Source organism: Panulirus ornatus, chromosome 37 (assembly GCF_036320965.1).
Source record: "Panulirus ornatus isolate Po-2019 chromosome 37, ASM3632096v1, whole genome shotgun sequence".
Taxonomy (NCBI): domain Eukaryota; kingdom Metazoa; phylum Arthropoda; class Malacostraca; order Decapoda; family Palinuridae; genus Panulirus; species Panulirus ornatus.
In genome coordinates, this window is record NC_092260.1 from 5,724,314 (window position 1) to 5,743,680 (window position 19,367).

The 19,367-nt window shown below is 39.0% G+C and overlaps 1 protein-coding gene across 1 annotated transcript in view; it reads left to right on the forward strand.

Moving 5' to 3' along the window:
- Mvb12 (multivesicular body subunit 12-like Mvb12) overlaps window positions 1-17,342 on the forward strand; it is a 189,840-nt gene extending 172,498 nt beyond the window's left edge. Inside the window, exon 7 of the mRNA XM_071683745.1 lies at window positions 440-17,342. Within this exon, the coding sequence (XP_071539846.1) occupies window positions 440-496 (57 nt within the window). The 3' untranslated portion in view covers window positions 497-17,342. The remainder of the gene's footprint in view (window positions 1-439) is intronic.
- Window positions 17,343-19,367: the final 2,025 nt, after the last annotated feature.

Here is a 19,367-nt window from a genome sequence, read left to right on the forward strand (position 1 = left end):
AGGAGTAAGTTTGGCTTATGTCCAACTGCATCATTACAAGAATGAATATTATGTAATCAGCCATTACATTCTCCTTCATAGCCACTCTTGACATTTTTAGATATATGCTTGCCACAAAGTTTTCTTTATTTACTAACTGTTGTCTATAGTATTATATGAAATCGTGCAGTTTTCGCTTACACATTACACTCTGAGTTTTTTGTAGTATGATTCATGCAACAAAACTACTTTGTTCATTGAGTTGAATGTGATACTTGTGGGAAATATTATGATACATGTGGATGAACATCATATAAAACTACATAACAGATACCTTTGTACTTGCATCACCTTTAGGTGCCTGATACAAATTAGATGTAAATATTTTATGAGAATGTTTGTTAGGAAATTATGGTATTCTGATGGTGCTATATAACTTTCTTTTATTTTTGTATTTCAGTACTACTACAGTTTTACCTTGGAGCAAGACATTGTACAGCGACCAACTACCACATGAGAAGGATTGCAAATGTTTATTAAGTGTATCACATATTGTATACTTTTCTTCCATCACAATCCATTTCCTCTAACCTTCATATTTTGAGCATTTTTGCGTTGTTCTTCAGTTTTCTGTAAACTTGAACTGTAGTGTTTTATTATGAAACCCTCATGCTTCATATCTTCCTAATAATCCTCAGGTTTTGTTTTTTCTCTAAGGACTTTCATGTTTTCTCTTTTAACCTCATTATAAGCCTTTTCTTGTTCATCATAAGATGATGAGTGGATATAACTGCCAGTCTCTGTAACTATGTAGCTTATGAGTGAAAATGTGTGTGATGATGATCATCCATTTCTGAAGAAAAAAAATTATCAGTGAACATGACTGAATGAAGTAGACTGAACTGCTACCTGATAACAGTCATTTTCAGAGTTGCCAAAACATATTGCACAGTTAATGTAGTAGAACGTAAAGTTTATATGACTAGTTAGGTAAGTATAAGAGAAGGAATATTAGTTGCTAGCAGAAGTTTATTCTTATAAAGTACTGTGAATGATTAGGTTCATTAAAGATAAACATGATTATTCACACTACCATTTTAGGACATGTAGGTCATATGTGACTTTCTTCACAGTTCATGTTTAAGGCTTGCAGTTTGTGTAGTCCTTGCAATATAAGCTATGACTTAACTCTTACAATGAGGTGTGAGATAAGATGTATATGATAAAATGAATAAATCATGAAATATGTGTCCTTCATATGTTGGTAAATGAAAGGCTTTGCCATTTACTTCTCAGTATGGTAATGTACTGTTCTTTTAATACTTCTTTAGATATTTTTATTGTATCTCTTAAGTAATATGATGTAGAGTTTATAGATAATTCAAATTACTGATCAGTCTGCAGCAGTAAAATGGAGAGAGCATCAGTCACATTTAGACAGGATTGAATATCGGCTTGTTTATGCAGATATTGTAGTATTTAAGCATTTTACCCAGAGCTTTTAAACGTTTTGCATACTATCAAAGTTTTTATTTAGTCTTAGAAAATTGAATTGGTAGGGTACCCTGCAAATTGACCTTTACAGAAGGTGCATGTAGCCTCAGACAAAAAAATGTGCCTGAAACCACTTTTGACAAAAGATGCAGGTTTATTTGGTTGAGTGGAATGTGGGAGAAGCATATGGTGAATGCAGCAGGATGGAAGTTGTACTTGCATTTCACTGATACATTTGTGCAAGACAGAGTGAAGAGTTACTTGAAGTTTTAAGTGAAATGAAGTGTGTGCAATCAGGCTTGAGAGATTTTTGAAGCAAATGTATTTAAGAGAATTGGAGAAGTGTTAATGAAGCTGGATGTTATGGAAATGTGTTTAATTGTTGTTGTGTTAGCTCAAGATTAGTATTAGTGAAATTGTAGTGCAGTAGGCTAGAATGAATTATTTATTTACAATTTCCCCAGGAACCTTTTTCCAGAGCTCCTGCAACGGCTAAGCTGTTCTACACTCATTAGCAGCGAGAAGTTCTTTGATGAGACCGTACTCTTATTCTGTCAACTGAGATGATGATGTTTGCCATAGTTGACTTTTTACTTGCACTGTAACCTCAAGCAGGCAGAGCCTACAACACTATTAGAATGATTACTAGTTAATCTTGTACTATATTATTATTATTATTATCATAAGCCACATTTCAGAAAGGGTCCTGATATTACTTAGGATCTCTTTATCAAGGCTGCACTACACTCAGTAGCAGGGACAGGATGGACTCCTTTGAAGTGAGATGGTAATCTGTTTTGTCAGCTTACAATGATACAGCCTCACTAAAGTTGACTTTTCTTTCATGATGTAAATCATGCAGGTAGAGTCTGGTGATGTTGATGTGTTGTATAATGATAGGGGTCAGAGGTACCTTTGTCTTGAATGGTTATCTCTCTTGCATGATTTACATAACTTGATAATATACCACTGAAATTGACTGTACCATATTATCTGAAATCCATATTGACATTTTTTACAAATTTATATTTTAGTGCATACACAACAAAAAATGAACATCTTTTGATTATAAATTTTCTGGATACTTGTCTGTTGTGTCAGGAATGAGAATATGTAATCATCTTTTCTCACTGATATCAATTCTGCCTTTTGTATGGTTCACAGAAATGATCATAAATTGTGCAGAAATTAGAAACAGCCAATAGGAGGAGAAGGTGAAGTGTTTGAGCAGAGTGAAGGGAATACATAAACATGTGCATCACTGCTCGTTCCTCCCTCTCACCATTGCTTTCTTGTTCTTTCACTAGCTCTCACAGCTGGCTTTTGTGACTGATTTTTACCATTCATATCTCTTCCCTCATTTGATCTTACATTCAGTATTTACATAATACATCTTATATTATTATGGTTCACATCATGACATTATTCAAGTGTTAATAATGCAGTAGATGTGACCATCCTGAACAATCTGAATAGATATATATATTTTTTTTTTTGATGTGTTTGTCCTGAAATTAGATATTGATTTGTTTTTTACATAACATGGCAACATGTGATAGAGTTGATATCACTGCAAGATCATAAGCATTTCCCAAAGTGCTAGGCATCTCCTGCACCCCAGCTGCATTCACCTGATTTTGAAGAATTGTTTCCACTCATATGTTTAAGATTATACTACAGTACTACTAGAATGTGGGTTGTATCACCATATGCTTAGGTGCGCTGTGGTTCCTTCCTTGGTGGATGCTGTTATTCTAGCATTTACCTGCTGTGGATGAGCACAGTTTTTGATGGACACTTTTAAGATATTTTCCATGTTTGCATTGTTGAATTTATTTTTTCATGGCCTCCATGTTCACAAAGGTGGATAACTTTATAGGGTACTGTATTTGACAGTTAGGTTATATCATTTAGTTATAACTTTAAGGGTCTGTATACTGTTAATGTCACTTGCAATGATTATTGTAGTTTTATATGTAGTGCAGCATTAGTGACATTTTCCGGGAAAAATTTATCTAATACACCTGAAAATATGGCATGTCTCTAGTATTTATTTATATGTTTATCTCTCTTCTGTGTGAATTTATATAATTAGTATGTCTTTATTACTTACATTAGTTTGGTTAGGTTGACTCCCAAGTTGAGACAAAAAATTCACCCATGCTTCAAACTTCAGCAGTGTATGTTCATAGATCCCACCTCCCTAGAACATATACACATGGTAATGACTTAACAAGCAATAAACATCCATCCTAACCTAACCTATTCTTAAGCTCCACTCCACTAGATATTCTTGCATCTAAAACTATTCTCCTCTGGTATGTATGAGTTCCACTCTCTCATTGTGTTCTGGATACCTATCAACATTATAAACACCAATTTACCATATCACAAGACTCCTCGTACCAGGAGGTGTCTTCCTTAGTGACGATACTGGACATGTACTCTTGAGTTGTCCTGCACTCACCTCATGCAGGCACAAATTACCATGCTTTATGACCTGTAGTCCTGCTTAGTAAATGTGGCCAGCTTCCTGTGTGCAGTGGGATCCCCATGGTAGCTGTTCCTTGGGTAGTAAGGTAAACAAGTATATACCTTAGCTTCCAGTCACTGGGCAGGATGGTTGGCCATAACTGGTGGTTGTATTGTCTTTCCACCTTTGTGAGTTGAGCACAAGACAAATGGGTGTATTCAATGTGGATGTTGCCGGTTGGGCATGACAGTTCTTGTGATATGCTGAAACAATGCTTGTAATATTGGTCAGATGGCTGGGGTCTAAAGCATGGAGGAGAAAGGATTGCTCATACATGTCTGAGGAGTGTAGTTCCAGATTGGTATGTGTAAGTTGGGAGGTTTAGTGTATATTGGACCATTTTGGTGTGTACCATATATGTGTGCACAGTATATATATGTTCTCTTGTGTTTGTTGGTGAGGATGGATTTGTGAGTATAGGTTTTTGAAGTTTGAAGCTCAGGTCAGGTTTTTATTTCTACCCTGGACAATGTGCTTAGTTATGGAGTGGTATGGATGAGAGGGGTCTAATGTTTTTGCCAAGAACAGAGAACACAGCACATTAAAGTGAGATTGCTGTATTTGAAGTATTTTTGTTTTGTTGTGTAGGTGATGGAAGTTTGTGGTAGCCAGGCTGCCAGTGATTATTGCAAGTGCTCTTTTTTCTGTGGTTTACAGCCGTATTGCTTTTCGTGGGATGGATGGGCATTACAGATGAAAGTCTCCTTTGATGAGGTTGTATCTTTGTCACCGAAGAAAAAAGAGTACATTCTCACTGAGGAACTTCTCATTCCAAAGAAATCCATCATTTCTTTACTACTGGATGTAGCACAGCCTTCAAACAGCAGGAGCCATGTAAAAAGGGTCCTCGTTTCTCAGATTTAGCCTTTGGAAGCATATTTCAAGTGCAAGATCAGTTCCCCAAAAATGTCATAGTGCCCTGAAAAAATTAATATGTTCATAGGACCTTTTTCATCATTTATGAGTGAAATAATACCAAAATTTCCATCTGGCACTGATATTGATTAAAACCAATATTTTGTATTGAAAAATAAGGCTGTTATCAAAATGTCTTGAAAAATATGCGTAGATACCTTCTGCAGTGCATTATGTGGTCACTGGCACATATAATTCCAATTAAGCCAGAAGACATTCAGAAATACTCATATAACTCTTCATGATACTCCCAATAGTATGCTCCATCTATGGGAGAAATGGCCCTAATCTTGATTATGTGATTTGGTTTGATGTCAGGTAATGAACATGCAAAGTACAGTATTGTCATTGTTTTACAACAAACTTTTGAAATACTTCGGATTTTATATTCACGGTTGTGCAGTGCACACCTACAGAAGTCCTGAAACAATTTGATATATATATTTTGTAAATATGTTCCATGCATCAGCACAGTGTAACCTTAGTTTTGTATGTAAATATGTTTCATGCATCAGCACATAATGTTAACCTCAGTTTTTACCTCTTTGCTTTCCTTTTGGCTGCTGGTAGCTGTAGTTGAGCTAAGAAGTGACTGTAACTTAACTTTAGAAAACATGATGCAATCATGGGGATACCCAGAGGAAGGGGATGTGGCTTATAACGGCTGGAAGTCAAGTGGTGTGCTTGCAGCACCCAGCCAGCCACAGCAAATCCGTTATTTTGTACTGTATTTCCTTAAAGTGAGAAAATGTGTTTTTCTTTTGTTTTACTTAGTTACTATATAAAGATTGTGAATTTTAGACACTTTCTAAGGTGTTTATCCTTTTCGCACTATGGGAATTAGTGTTGAAGAAATGTTGAACTTGCTTTTTTCATCTTACAGGAATATTTTGAAAGGAGATAAGCCATGTCTGGCTTTTTCACATTTGCTTTTTGAACCTAGATACAGAATCAGTTTTGATAAAGAGGTCACTTTTCTATGTTATAACATGAAACTGGAATAGGTGACTGGTTGTGGAAAGCAATCTAGACTTTTTGCCACCCTTCTTGATTTTTCTCTTAAAGAGGCTGATTTGTGGAATAAATATGGATTTTCATATTGCAACTATGTATCTAAAACATACCAGAAACATGTTCAAGTTCTTTTGAATCTTAAGAATTTAATAAAACAGAGAAATTACATTATTTGCCTTTTCAACAGAAAATCTATATCAGACAAGAAAATGAGAGAAAATGAATAAAGAGATTTTGAAACTTGATATTGATTTAATATACTATCCAGTAAAACAAGAGCTGCCTTTATGAGGTCATAATGAGTTAAGTAAATATGATTAATTATGTATATAGAATCATTAGATGTACTTCAGGATTATGATTCTTTTAGGTACTCATTAAAAGTCCATCATTTGTGTTTCAGAAAGTTCTCCAGCTATGCAAAATGACATAACACTGCATTTGATGCTGTTAAAGATTTCTTACAAAAAGGGAAGTTTAGGAACATTTGTTGCTATAAGACTTAACAAAGCTTCAAACAATATGTCAAAATCATAGCTTTCAACTGTTTTGTGTTTAGTTTATGAAGGCAAGATATATGAAACTTTCATAGCATATACAGATGTTAGCGCTGATAGAACTTCTGAAGGACTTTTCAATCTACTTGTTTAATATAGTTCCAGAATTTCAAATTATAGACAAATTGGTTGGATGGTCCTAAAATAGCCCAAGTGTATCAGTTGACATGTAAATGGTTTGCAGAGCAAAGGTGTTAATGCTGATTTTTTTGCCATTTTCACACATTGCTGTGCTCATATGTTGGAATTAGCTTTACAGAAAGGCCTTTCAACCATCACGTTATGTAGGATTTCCTTTCAAACTTTTAGATGACCAGCAGAATATTGTTCTGTCTCCTGAAAAAGTACTTGCTCAGCATGAGTTCATCACTAGAAAGTTACTACGTATGGCACATACTACTTAGAATTTTACCTCGTTTAGATTAAACACTGTGCTGCAGTACAGACGCCAGTTCATCAGATGTTTCAAATACGATGTTGAAACCTCAGAAATTTGGCCCATTGGTGCTGTTGTTAAAGCCTGAATTCTGAGCTTCTTAAAATATTTTTCAGTTTTGCTTCTAGAGGTTTTACCTGTAGTTCTTTAAAAACAGTTAGGCTGTACTGTTATTTTAGACTCTGCACTGTAAAGCAAAGCCTTTGATGCATTATGCCATTTAAAGGAAGATATTTGATGTTACACAACAGCTTATTAAGAACAAGGAGCATGGATTTCTGCTGTTTCCAGTGAAAATGATATTGATGATCAAAAGCCTTAAAGTTAGGAAGAAGTCTATTAGACAATAGAGGAAAAAATGGTTGTCTTCAATTATGTTGCACAGCAGTTAAGAGCTTAGGCATGCAGATTAACAGTAGATATTCTTCACTCTTTAAACTAAAATTTTTCACCTTTGCATGAAAAAATGAGAATTTTCATGATAGTCTCATAAACAATTTAAAAGATTTTTATGTCTTTCCTCGACTCTGTACACTTGAAAAATGAACTTACTTAGCTCCTTTCATGTTCTGGGTTCTTTGTAATGCCTATATACATAGTATACTACCATTTAAAAGTATGCAATTTATGTTGTAACTTAAAGCTTAGATTTACCTTAAAGCAGTATTTAGCATACCTAGTTTTCGTACTGTATGCCGCTGGAGATATGTTATTTATTTTCATTTATTTTATTATACTTTGTCGCTGTCTCCCGTGTTAGTGAGGAAGCACAAGGAAACAGACGAAAAAATGGCCCAACCCACCCACATACACTTATATATACATACATGTCCACACCCGCACATATACATACCTATACATTTCAACATTTACATATACATACATACACAGACATATACATATATACACATGTACATAATTCATACTTGTTGCCTTTATTCATTCCCGTCACCACCCCGCCACACATGAAAAGACAACCCCCTCCCTTCGCATGCGCGTGAGGTAGCACTAGGAAAAGACAACAAAGGCCACATTCGTTCACACTCAGTCTCTAGGTGTCATGTATAATGCACCAAAACTACAGCTCCTTTTCCATATCCAGGCCCCACAAAACTTTCCATGGTTTACCCCAGACGCTTCACATGCCCTTGTTCAATCCATTGATGGCACGTCGACCCTGGTATACCATGTCATTCCAATTCCCTCTATTACTTGCATGCCTTTCACCCTCCTGCATGTTCAGGCCTTGATCACTCAAATTCTTTTTAACTTCATCTCTCCGCCTCCAATTTGGTCTCCCACTTCTCATTCCCTCCACCTCTGACACATATATCCTCTTTGTCAATCTTACCTCACTCATTCTCTCCAGGTGACCAAACCATTTCAAAACACCCTCCTCTGGTCTCTCAACCGCACTCTTTTGATTACTTCACATCTCTCTTACCCTTTCATTACTTACTCGATCAAGCCACCTCGCACCATATATTGTCCTCAAACATCTCATTTCCAACATATTCACCCTCCTCCGCACAGCTCTATCTATAGCCCATGCCTCGCAACCACATAACATTGTTGGAACCAATATTCCTTCAAACATACCCGTGTTTGCTTTCAGAGATAATGTTCTCACCTTCCACACATTCTTCAATGCTCCCAGAACTTTCGCCCCCTCCCCCACCCTGTGACTCTCTTCCACTTCCATGGTTCCATCTGCTGCCAAATCCACATCCAGATATCTAAAACACTTCACTTCCTCCAGTTTTTCTCTATTCAAACTTACCTCCCAATTGACTTGTCCCTCAACCCTACTGTACCTAAAACCTTGTTCTTATTCAGATTTACTCTGAACATTCTTCTTTCACACACTTTAACAAACTCAGTCACCAGCTTCTGCAGTTTCTCACACGAATCAGCCACCAGCGCTTTATCATCAGCGAACAACAACTGACTCACTTCCCAAGCTCTCTCATCCACAACAGACTGCATACTTGCCCATCTCTCCAAAACTCTTGCATCCCCCTCCCTAAAAACCTCATCCATAAACATACTAAACAACCATGGAGACTTGATGCACCCCTGCCACAAACTGACATTCACTGAGAACCAATCACTTTCCTCTCTTCCTACTTGTACACATACCTTACATCCTTGATAAAAGCTTTTCACTGCTTTTAACAACTTGCCTCCCACACCATATACTCTTAATACCTTCCACAGAGCATCTCTGTCAACTCTATCTGCCTTCTCCAGGTCCATAAATGCTACATACAAATCCATTTGCTTTTCTAAGTATTTCTCACATACATTCTTCGAAGCAAATACCTGATCCACATATCCTCTACCACATCTGAAACCACACTGCTCTTCCCCAATCTGATTTTCTGTACATGCCTTCACCCTCTCAATCAATAACCTCCCATATAATTTCCCAGGATTACTCACAATCTTATACCTCTGTAATTTGAGCACTCACCTTTATCCCCTTTGCCTTTGTACAATGGCACTATGCATGCATTCTACCAATCCTTACGCACCTCACCATGAGTCATACATACATTAAATATCCTTGCTAACCAGTCAACAACACAGTCACCCCTTTTTTTAATATATTCCACTACAATACCATCCAAACCCGCTGCCTTGCCAGCTTTCATCTTCTGCAAAGCTTTTACTACCTCTTCTCTGTTTACCAAATCATTCTCCCTAACCCTCTCACTTCGCACACCACCTCAACCAAAACCCTATATCTGCCCCTCTATCATCTAACACATTCAACAAACCTTCAAAATACTCACTCCATCTCCTTCTCACATCATCACTACATGTTATCACCTCTCCATTAGCCCCCTTCACCAATGTTCCCATTTGTTCTCTTGTCTTACACACTTTATTTACCTCCTTCCAAAACATTTTATTCTCCCTAAGGTTTAATGATACTCTCACCCCAACTCTCATTTGCCCTATTTTTCACCTCTTGCACCTTTCTCTTGACCTCCTGCCTCTTTCTTTTATACATCTCCCAGTCATTTAAATTATTTCCCTTCAAAAATCGTCCAAATGCCTCTCTCTTCTCTTTCACTAATAATCTTACTTCTTCATCCCACCACTCACTACCCTTTCTAATCTGCCCACCTCCCACGCTTCTCATGCCACAAGCATATTTTACGCAGGCCATCACTGCTTCCTTGAATACATCCCATTCCTTCCCCACTCCCCTTACGTCCCTTGCTCTCCCCTTTTTCCATTCTCTCCTGGTACTTCTTCACACAAGTCTCCTTCCCAAGCTCACTTACTCTCACCACTCTCTTCACCCCAACATTCTCTCTTCTTTTCTGAAAACCTTTACATATCTTCACCTTCACCTCCACAAAATGATGATCAGACATCCCTCCATTTACAGCTCTTAGCGCATTAACATCCAAAAGTCTCTCTTTCGTGCACCTATCAATTAACACGTAATCCAATAATGCTCTCTAGTCATCTCTTCTACTTACATACATATAATTATGTATATCTCTCTTTTTAAACCAGGTATTCCCAATCACCAGTCCTTTTTCAGCACACAAATCTACAAGCTCTTCACCATTTCCATTTACAACACTGAACACCCCATATACACCAATTATTCCCTCAACTGCCACATTACACCTTTGCATTCAAATCACCCATCACTATAAAACCTGGTCTCGTGCATCAAAACTACTAACACACTCACTCAGCTGCTCCCAAAATACTTGCCTCTCATGATCTTTCTTCTCATGCCCAGGTGCAAATGCACCAATAATCACCCATCTCTCTCCATCCACTTTCAGTTTTACCCAAATCAATCTAGAGTTTACTTTCTTACACTCTATCACATACTCCCACCACTCCTGTTTCAGGGGTAGTGCTACTCCTTCCTTTGCTCTTGTCCTCTTACCAACCCTGACTTTATTCCCAAAACATTCCCAAACCACTCTTCCCCTTTACCCTTGAGCTTTGTTTCACTCAAAGCCAAAACATCCAAGTTCCTTTCCTCAAACATACTACCTATCTCTCCTTTTTTCTCATCTTGGTTACATCCACTTACATTTAGACACCTCAATCTGAGCCTTCAAGGAGGATGAGCTCTCCCGCATGACTCCTTCATCTGTTCCCCTTTTAGAGAGACATTTGGATGTTAATGTGCTGAGAGGGGCAACTGGAGGGATGTCTGATCATTATCTTGAAGAATGCATGGGAAGTATTCTTTCTCCCCTATCCCCAGAGATATGTTATATACAAGATATATCTATGAACAATAATCCAACTGCAAGGGTACTTCCTTTAATAGGGGATGGCCTTGACAGAGAACCAGTGTTTTATTGTACAGCACCAGTATACTAGTATGTGCTGTTTTACATATAAATGAAATTGATTTTTATCTCATATTCATGTTAGTGAGGTAGAGCCTGGATCAGGTGAAGACAATGGCCTAAATTGCTACATCCAAACCATTCTCCGTGACCCTCTCACTTTGCACACCACACTGACGAAAACACCCTACATCTGCCACTCTATCATCAAACACATTCAACAAACCTTCAAAATACTCACGCCATCTCCCTCTCACCTCATCACCACTTGTTATCACTTCCTCCCTTTCCCCCTTCACTAATGTTCCCATTTGTTCTCTTGTCTTTTGGATGTTATTTACTTCCTTTCAAAATGTCTTTTTATTCTCCCTAAAGTTTAATGATACTCTCTCACCCCAACTCTCATTTGCCTTCTTTTTGAACCTTGCACCTTTCTCTTGACCTCCTGCCGCTTTCTTTTATACATCTCCCAGTCATATGCACCCTTTCCTTGTATCATCCAAACTCCTCTCTTTTCTCTTTCACTAACAACTTTACATCTTCATCCCACCACTCACTACCCTTTCTAATCTGCCCACCTCCCACCTCTCTCATGCCACATGCATCTTTGCACATGCCCTCACTGCAACCCTAAATATATCCCATGTATGTATGTATGTAGTTGTTTTTCATGCATATTCACATTTCCTGCATTAGCGAGATAGCATTAAGAACAGAGGGCTGAGCCTAAGAGGGAATACCCTCACTTGGCCCTCTTCTCTGTTCCTTCTTTTTGAAAAACAGAAATGGGAGGGGAGGATTTCCAGCCCCCTGCTCCCTTCCCTTTTAGTTGCCTTCTATGACACGCAGGGAATATATGGGAAGTTTTCTGTATCCCCTATCCCCAGGAATATGTATGTGTATATGTATATAGATATATTATCATTATTATAGTTGATTGCCATTTTCCATGTCAACAAGGTAGCACCAGGAAACAGACAAAAAAACGACCCATCCACTAATATACACATATATATACATAAATGCCTATACACATACATATACATACATACACGTATATTTTATATATTTTTATTTTACTTTGACGCTGTCTCCCACGTTAGCGAGGTAGCGCAAGGAAACAGATGAAAGAATGGCCCACCCCACCCACATACACATGTATACAATATACCTAAACGCCCACACATGCACATGTCCATACCTATACATTTCAACGTATACATATATATACATGTATACACATGTAAATATTCATACATGCTCTCTTCATCCATTCCCGCCGCCACCCCGCCACACATGAAATGACACCCCCTCCCCCACGGGCGAAAGGTAGCGCTAGGAAAAAACAACAAAGGTCACATTCGTTCACACTCAGTCTCTACCTGTCATGTGTAATGCACCAAAACCACAGCTCCCTTTCCACATTCAGGCCCCACAAAACTTTCCATGGTGAACCCTAGACGCTTCACATGCCCTGCTTCCATCCATTGACCGCGTCGACCCTGGTGTCCACCTCTGACACATATATCCTCTTTATCATTCTTTCCTCACTCATTCTCTCCATTTGACCAAACCATTTCAATCCACCCTTTTCTGCTGTCTCAACCACACTTTATTACCACACATCTCTCTTACACTTTCATTATTTACTCGATCAAACCACCTCACACCACATATTGTCCTCAAACATCTCATTTCCAACACATCCACCCTCCTCCGCACAACCCTATCTATCGCCCATGCCTCACAACCATATAACATTGTTGGAACCACTATTCCTTCAAACATACCCATTTTTGCTCTAAGAGATAACGTTCTTGCCTTCCACACATTTGTCAATGCTCCCAGAACCTTTGCTTCCTCCCCCACCCTGTGACTCACTTCCGCTTCCATGGTTCCATCTGCTGCTAAATCCTTTCCCAGATATCTAAAACATTTCACTTCCTCCAGTTCTTCTCCATTCAAACTTACCTCCCAATTTGCTTGTCTCTCAACCCTACTGTGCCTAATAACCTTGCTCTTATTCACATTCACTCTCAGCTTTCTTCTTTCACACACTTTACCAAACTCAGTTACCACCTTCTGCAGTTTCTCACCCAAATCAGCCACCAGTGCTGTATCATCAGTGAACAACAACTGACTTTTCCCAAGCCATCTCATCTGCAACAGACTGCATTCTTGCCCTTCTCCCCAAAACTCTTGTATTTACCTCCCCAACAACCCAATCCATAAACAAATTAAACAACCTGGGAGACATCACACACCCCTGCCACAAACTGACATTCACTGGGAACTAATCACTTTCTTCTCTTCCTACTCATACACATGCCTTACCTCCCACACCATATACTCTTAATACCTTCCACAGAGCATCTCTGTCATATGCTTCTCCCTTCTCCAGATCCATAAATGCTACATACAAATCCATCTATTTTTCTATGTATCTCTCATACATTCTTCAAAGTAAATACCTGATCCACACATCCTCTACCACAACTGAAACCACATTGCTCCTCCTCAGTCTGGTGCTCTGTGCATGCCTTCACCCTCTTGATCAATACCCTTCCATATAATTTCCCATGAATACTCAACAAACTTATACCTCTGTAATTTAAGCACTTACCTCTATCCCCTTTGCCTTTGTACAATGGCACTATACATGCATTCCACCAATCCTAAGGCACTTCACCATGAACCATACATATGTTGAATATCCTCACCAACCAGTCAACAACACAGTCTCCCCCTTTTTTAATAAATTCCACATCAGTACCATCCAAACCCACCGCCTTGCCTGCTTTCATCTTCCACAAGGCTTTCACTACCTCTTCTCTGTTTATCAAATCATTGTTGATGACCGTCTCACTTTGCACACCACCTCGACCAAAACATCCTACATCTGCCACTCTTATCATCAAGCACATTCAACAAACCTTCAAAATACTCACCCCATCTCCCTTTCACTTCACTACTACTTGTTATTACTTCACCATTTGCCCCCTTCACTGATGTTCCCATTTGTTCTCTTGTCTTACACACTGTATTTACCTCCTACCAAAACATCTTTTTATTCTCCCTAAAATTTAATGATACTCTCTCACCCCAACTCTCATTTGCCCTCTTTTTCACCTCTTGCACTTTTTTCTTGACGTCTTGCCTCTTTCTTTTATACATCTCCCAGTCATTTGCACTATTTCCCTGCAAAAATCGTCCAAATGCCTTCTCTTTCACTAACAGTCTTTTTTCTTCATCCCACCTCTCACTGCACTTTCTAATCTGCCCACCTCCCACCTTTCTCATGCCACAGGCATCTTTTGCGCAAGCCATCACTGCTTCCCTAAATGCATCCTGTTCCTCCCCCACTCCCCGTATGTCATTTGCTTTCACCTTTTTCCATTCTGCACGCAACCTCTCTTGGTACTTCCTTACACAAGTCTCCTTTCCAAGCTCACTTTCTCTTACCACTCTCTTCATCCAAAGATTCTCTCTTCTTTTCTGAAAACCTTTACATATCTTCACCTTTGCCTCCACAAGATAATGATCAGACATCCCTCCAGTTGCCCCTCTCAGCACATTAACATTCAAAAGTCTCTCTTGCACGCCTATCAATTAACAGGTAATCCAATAACGCTCTCTTGCCATCTCTCCTACTTACATACTTGTACTTATGTATATCTCTTTTTTTTAAACTAGGTATTACCAATCACCAGTCCTTTTTCAGCACACAAATCTACAAGCTCTTTACTATTTCCATTTACAACACTGAACACCCCATGTACACCAATTATACCCTCATACCAATTATACACTCATACCCTTATACTCACATTTGCATTCAAATCACCCATCACTCTAACCTGGTCTTGTGCATCAAGGCTGCTAAGACACTCACTCAGCTGCTCCCAAAACACTTGATCTTTCTTCTCATGGCCAGGTGCATATACACCAATAATCACCCGTCTCTCTCCATCCACTTCCAGTTTTGCCCATATCAATCTAGAGTTTGCTTTTTTACACTCTATCACATACTCCCACAGCTCTTGCTTCAGGAGTAGTGCTGCTCCTTCCTTTGCTCTTGTCCTCTTACCAACACTTTAATCCCAAGACCTTTTCAAACCACTCTTCCCCTTTTCCCTTGAGCTTCGTTTCACTCAGAGCCAAAACATCCAGGTTCCTTTCCTCAAACATACTACCTATCTCTCCTTTTTTCTCATCTTTGTTACATCCACACACATTTAGACACCCCAATCTGAGGCTTCGAGGAGGATGAGCACTCCCCACATGACTCCTTCTGTTTCCCCTTTTAAAAAGGAGGGGAGGGTTTCTAGCCCCCCACTCCTGTCCCCTTTAGTCGCCTTCTATGACACGCGGGAATGCGTGTGAAGCATTCTTTCTCCCCTATCCCCAGGGATAGGAGAGAATATATAGGCGATATATATATATATATGCATATACATAGACAGACATATACATATATACACTTGCACATATTCATACTTGCTTGCTTTCATCCATTCTTTGCGATACCCTGCCCCACAGGAAACAGCATCACTGCCCCCTGTGTCAGTCAGGTGGCACCAGGAAACACAAAAAAAGGCTACATCCACTCACATTCATTCTGTAGGTGTCGTGTAATGCACCAAAACCACAGCTCCCTATCCACATCCAGAACCCACAGACCTTTCTGTGGTTTACCTTGGACTCTTCTTATACCCTGATTCAGCCCATTGACCCCCAGTGTACCTTATCATTCCAATTCACTCTTATTCCATGCACACCTCTCACCCTACTGCATGTTCAGGCCCTTATCGCTCAAAATCTTTTTCACTCCATTCCCTCCATCTCTTATGTATCCTCTTTGTCAGTGTTTTCTCACTCATTTTTGCTCTCTCAACCACACTATTTTTATTACCACACATCTCTCTTACCCTTTCATTACTTACTTGATCAAACCACCTCACACCAAATATTGTCCTCAAACATTTCATTTCCAACACATCCACCCTCCTCTATACCCCTATCTATATCCCATGGCTTGCATCCATATAATATTGTTGTAACTACTAACCCTTCAAACGTACCCATTTTTGCTCCGAGATAACGTTCTCTCTTCCCACACATTTTTCATCGCTCTCATAACCTTTGCCCCACCCCCACTGTATGACTCACCTCTGCTTCCATGGTTCCATTTACTGCCAAGTACACTCCCAGATATCAAAAATACTTCACTTCCTCCAGTTAAAATATAGAGGTTAATGAAAGGGAGAAAGAAGAGATAAGTTCATTTTTTTACAAATTTTGGAGAAAGTGAAACACTTATTTTTTAGAATGTGCCAGGTCATAGCTATTGGGAAAGACATGAGAGGGTAGAGACTTTGAAACCTTTGGGATGAAAGGAAAGAAAATGTTATAAACATAGTCCATGTTCGAGTTGCCAGTGACCACACTGTAGTCATGTGACACAGCAGCTTGCCGAGTATTACATGGTCTAGCTAATGAGGGCACACAAGCAGCCAGTTCTCAAGAGGAAAAAACAAAAAGTAATACCTATAGAATAAGGAAAGTGAAACAGTGTTGCAGCACAGAGTAAGTACACTAAATTTTAAAGTTAGTGCAGGAGAGTTTTAAAGTTGTACTTTTATTTTCTATTTCATTCAGTGTAAATTATATTTGTGGCGGTGCAAATTGCAGTATAGTTTACTGTATAAACCATTTGAATCCTGATTCAATGAACACTATGGTCAATGTCGTAAATGTAAAAACTGATAATGGTGACTAAATTTCAAAGCTTTCACATCAGTTACTCTGGGAGGTGTTTGGCCTCGAAGATTCTCAGTCTAACATCATTTGTCTACAGGAACTGGTATAGTTGAGCTGGCTGATGGAAATAGATCAGTTTTTTCAACTTGCCATCACTTATACCCCTCAGGCATATTGATCATTACATCCTCAACTTCAGATGTTTCCAAAGTGGCTTTGATTTCTGGATCAGATGCAATTCTCTTCTTGCTACTTGTAATCACTATAGGAAAAATTAAACATTTTGATAATTATGATAATGAAAATAAAAACACTGTTTATCACTTATTTTATAACCTAAAGCCCATTTAGTAGAGTATAATGGTTAATAGTTAAACAGCAGTTACTAGTAATAGGTATTTGACAAATGAATAAAGAATTTCTTGATCAGAAACAAGATTTACATGACATGAGAGTTAGATGGCCTCTCATTCATTGTGTAATCATTCAACTTATTGAATGTAAACAATTATAACTTGCAACATTGCTTACACCCTCCAAAACTAATGGCATATGTATAACTGCAGGAGAATATTTTTTTATTCATTTTTTATTTATTTTGCTTTGTCGCTGTCTCCCGCGTTAGCAAGGTAGCACAAGGAAACAGATGAAAGAATGGCTCAACCCCCCCACATACACATGTATATACATGCACGTCCACATACGCAAATATACATGCCTATACATCTCAACGTATATATATATATATATATATATATATATATATTTATTTTATATTTATTATACTTTGTCGCTGTCTCCCGCGTTTGCGAGGTAGCGCAAGGAAACAGACGAAAGAAATGGCCCAACCCCCCCCCATACACATGTATATACATACGTCCACACATGCAAATATACATACCTACACAGCTTTCCATGGTTTACCCCAGTCGCTTCACATGCCTTGATTCAATCCACTGACAGCACGTCAACCGCGGTATACCACATCGCTCCAATTCACTCTATTCCTTGCCCTCCTTTCACCCTCCTGCATGTTCAGGCCCCGATCACACAAAATCTTTTTCACTCCATCTTTCCACCTCCAATTTGGTCTCCCTCTTCTCCTCGTTCCCTCCACCTCCGACACATGTATCCTCTTGGTCAATCTTTCCTCACTCATTCTCTCCATGTGCCCAAACCACTTCAAAACACCCTCTTCTGCTCTCTCAACCACGCTCTTTTTATTTCCACACATCTCTCTTACCCTTACGTTACTCACTCGATCAAACCACCTCACACCACACATTGTCCTCAAACATCTCATTTCCAGCACATCCATCCTCCTGCGCACAACTCTATCCATAGCCCACGCCTCGCAACCATACAACATTGTTGGAACCACTATTCCTTCAAACATACCCATTTTTGCTTTCCGAGATAATGTTCTCGACTTCCACACATTCTTCAAGGCCCCCAGAATTTTCGCCCCCTCCCCCACCCTATGATCCACTTCCGCTTCCATGGTTCCATCCGCTGCCAGATCCACTCCCAGATATCTAAAACACTTCACTTCCTCCAGTTTTTCTCCATTCAAACTCACCTCCCAATTGACTTGACCCTCAACCCTACTGTACCTAATAACCTTGCTCTTATTCACATTTACTCTTAACTTTCTTCTTCCACACACTTTACCAAACTCAGTCACCAGCTTCTGCAGTTTCTCACATGAATCAGCCACCAGCGCTGTATCATCAGCGAACAACAACTGACTCACTTCCCAAGCTCTCTCATCCCCAACAGACTTCATACTTGCCCCTCTTTCCAAAACTCTTGCATTTACCTCCCTAACAACCCCATCCATAAACAAATTAAACAACCATGGAGACATCACACACCCCTGCCGCAAACCTACATTCACTGAGAACCAATCACTTTCCTCTTTTCCTACACGTACACATGCCTTACATCCTCGATAAAAACTTTTCACTGCTTCTAACAACTTTCCTCCCACACCATATATTCTTAACACCTTCCACAGAGCATCTCTATCAACTCTATCATATGCCTTCTCCAGATCCATAAATGCTACATACAAATCCATTTGCTTTTCTAAGTATTTCTCACATACATTCTTCAAAGCAAACACCTGATCCACACATCCTCTACCACTTCTGAAACCACACTGCTCTTCCCCAATCTGATGCTCTGTACATGCCTTCACCCTCTCAATCAATACCCTCCCATATAATTTACCAAGAATACTCAACAAACTTATACCTCTGTAATTTGAGCACTCACTCTTATCCCCTTTGCCTTTGTACAATGGCACTATGCACGCATTCCGCCAATCCTCAGGCACCTCACCA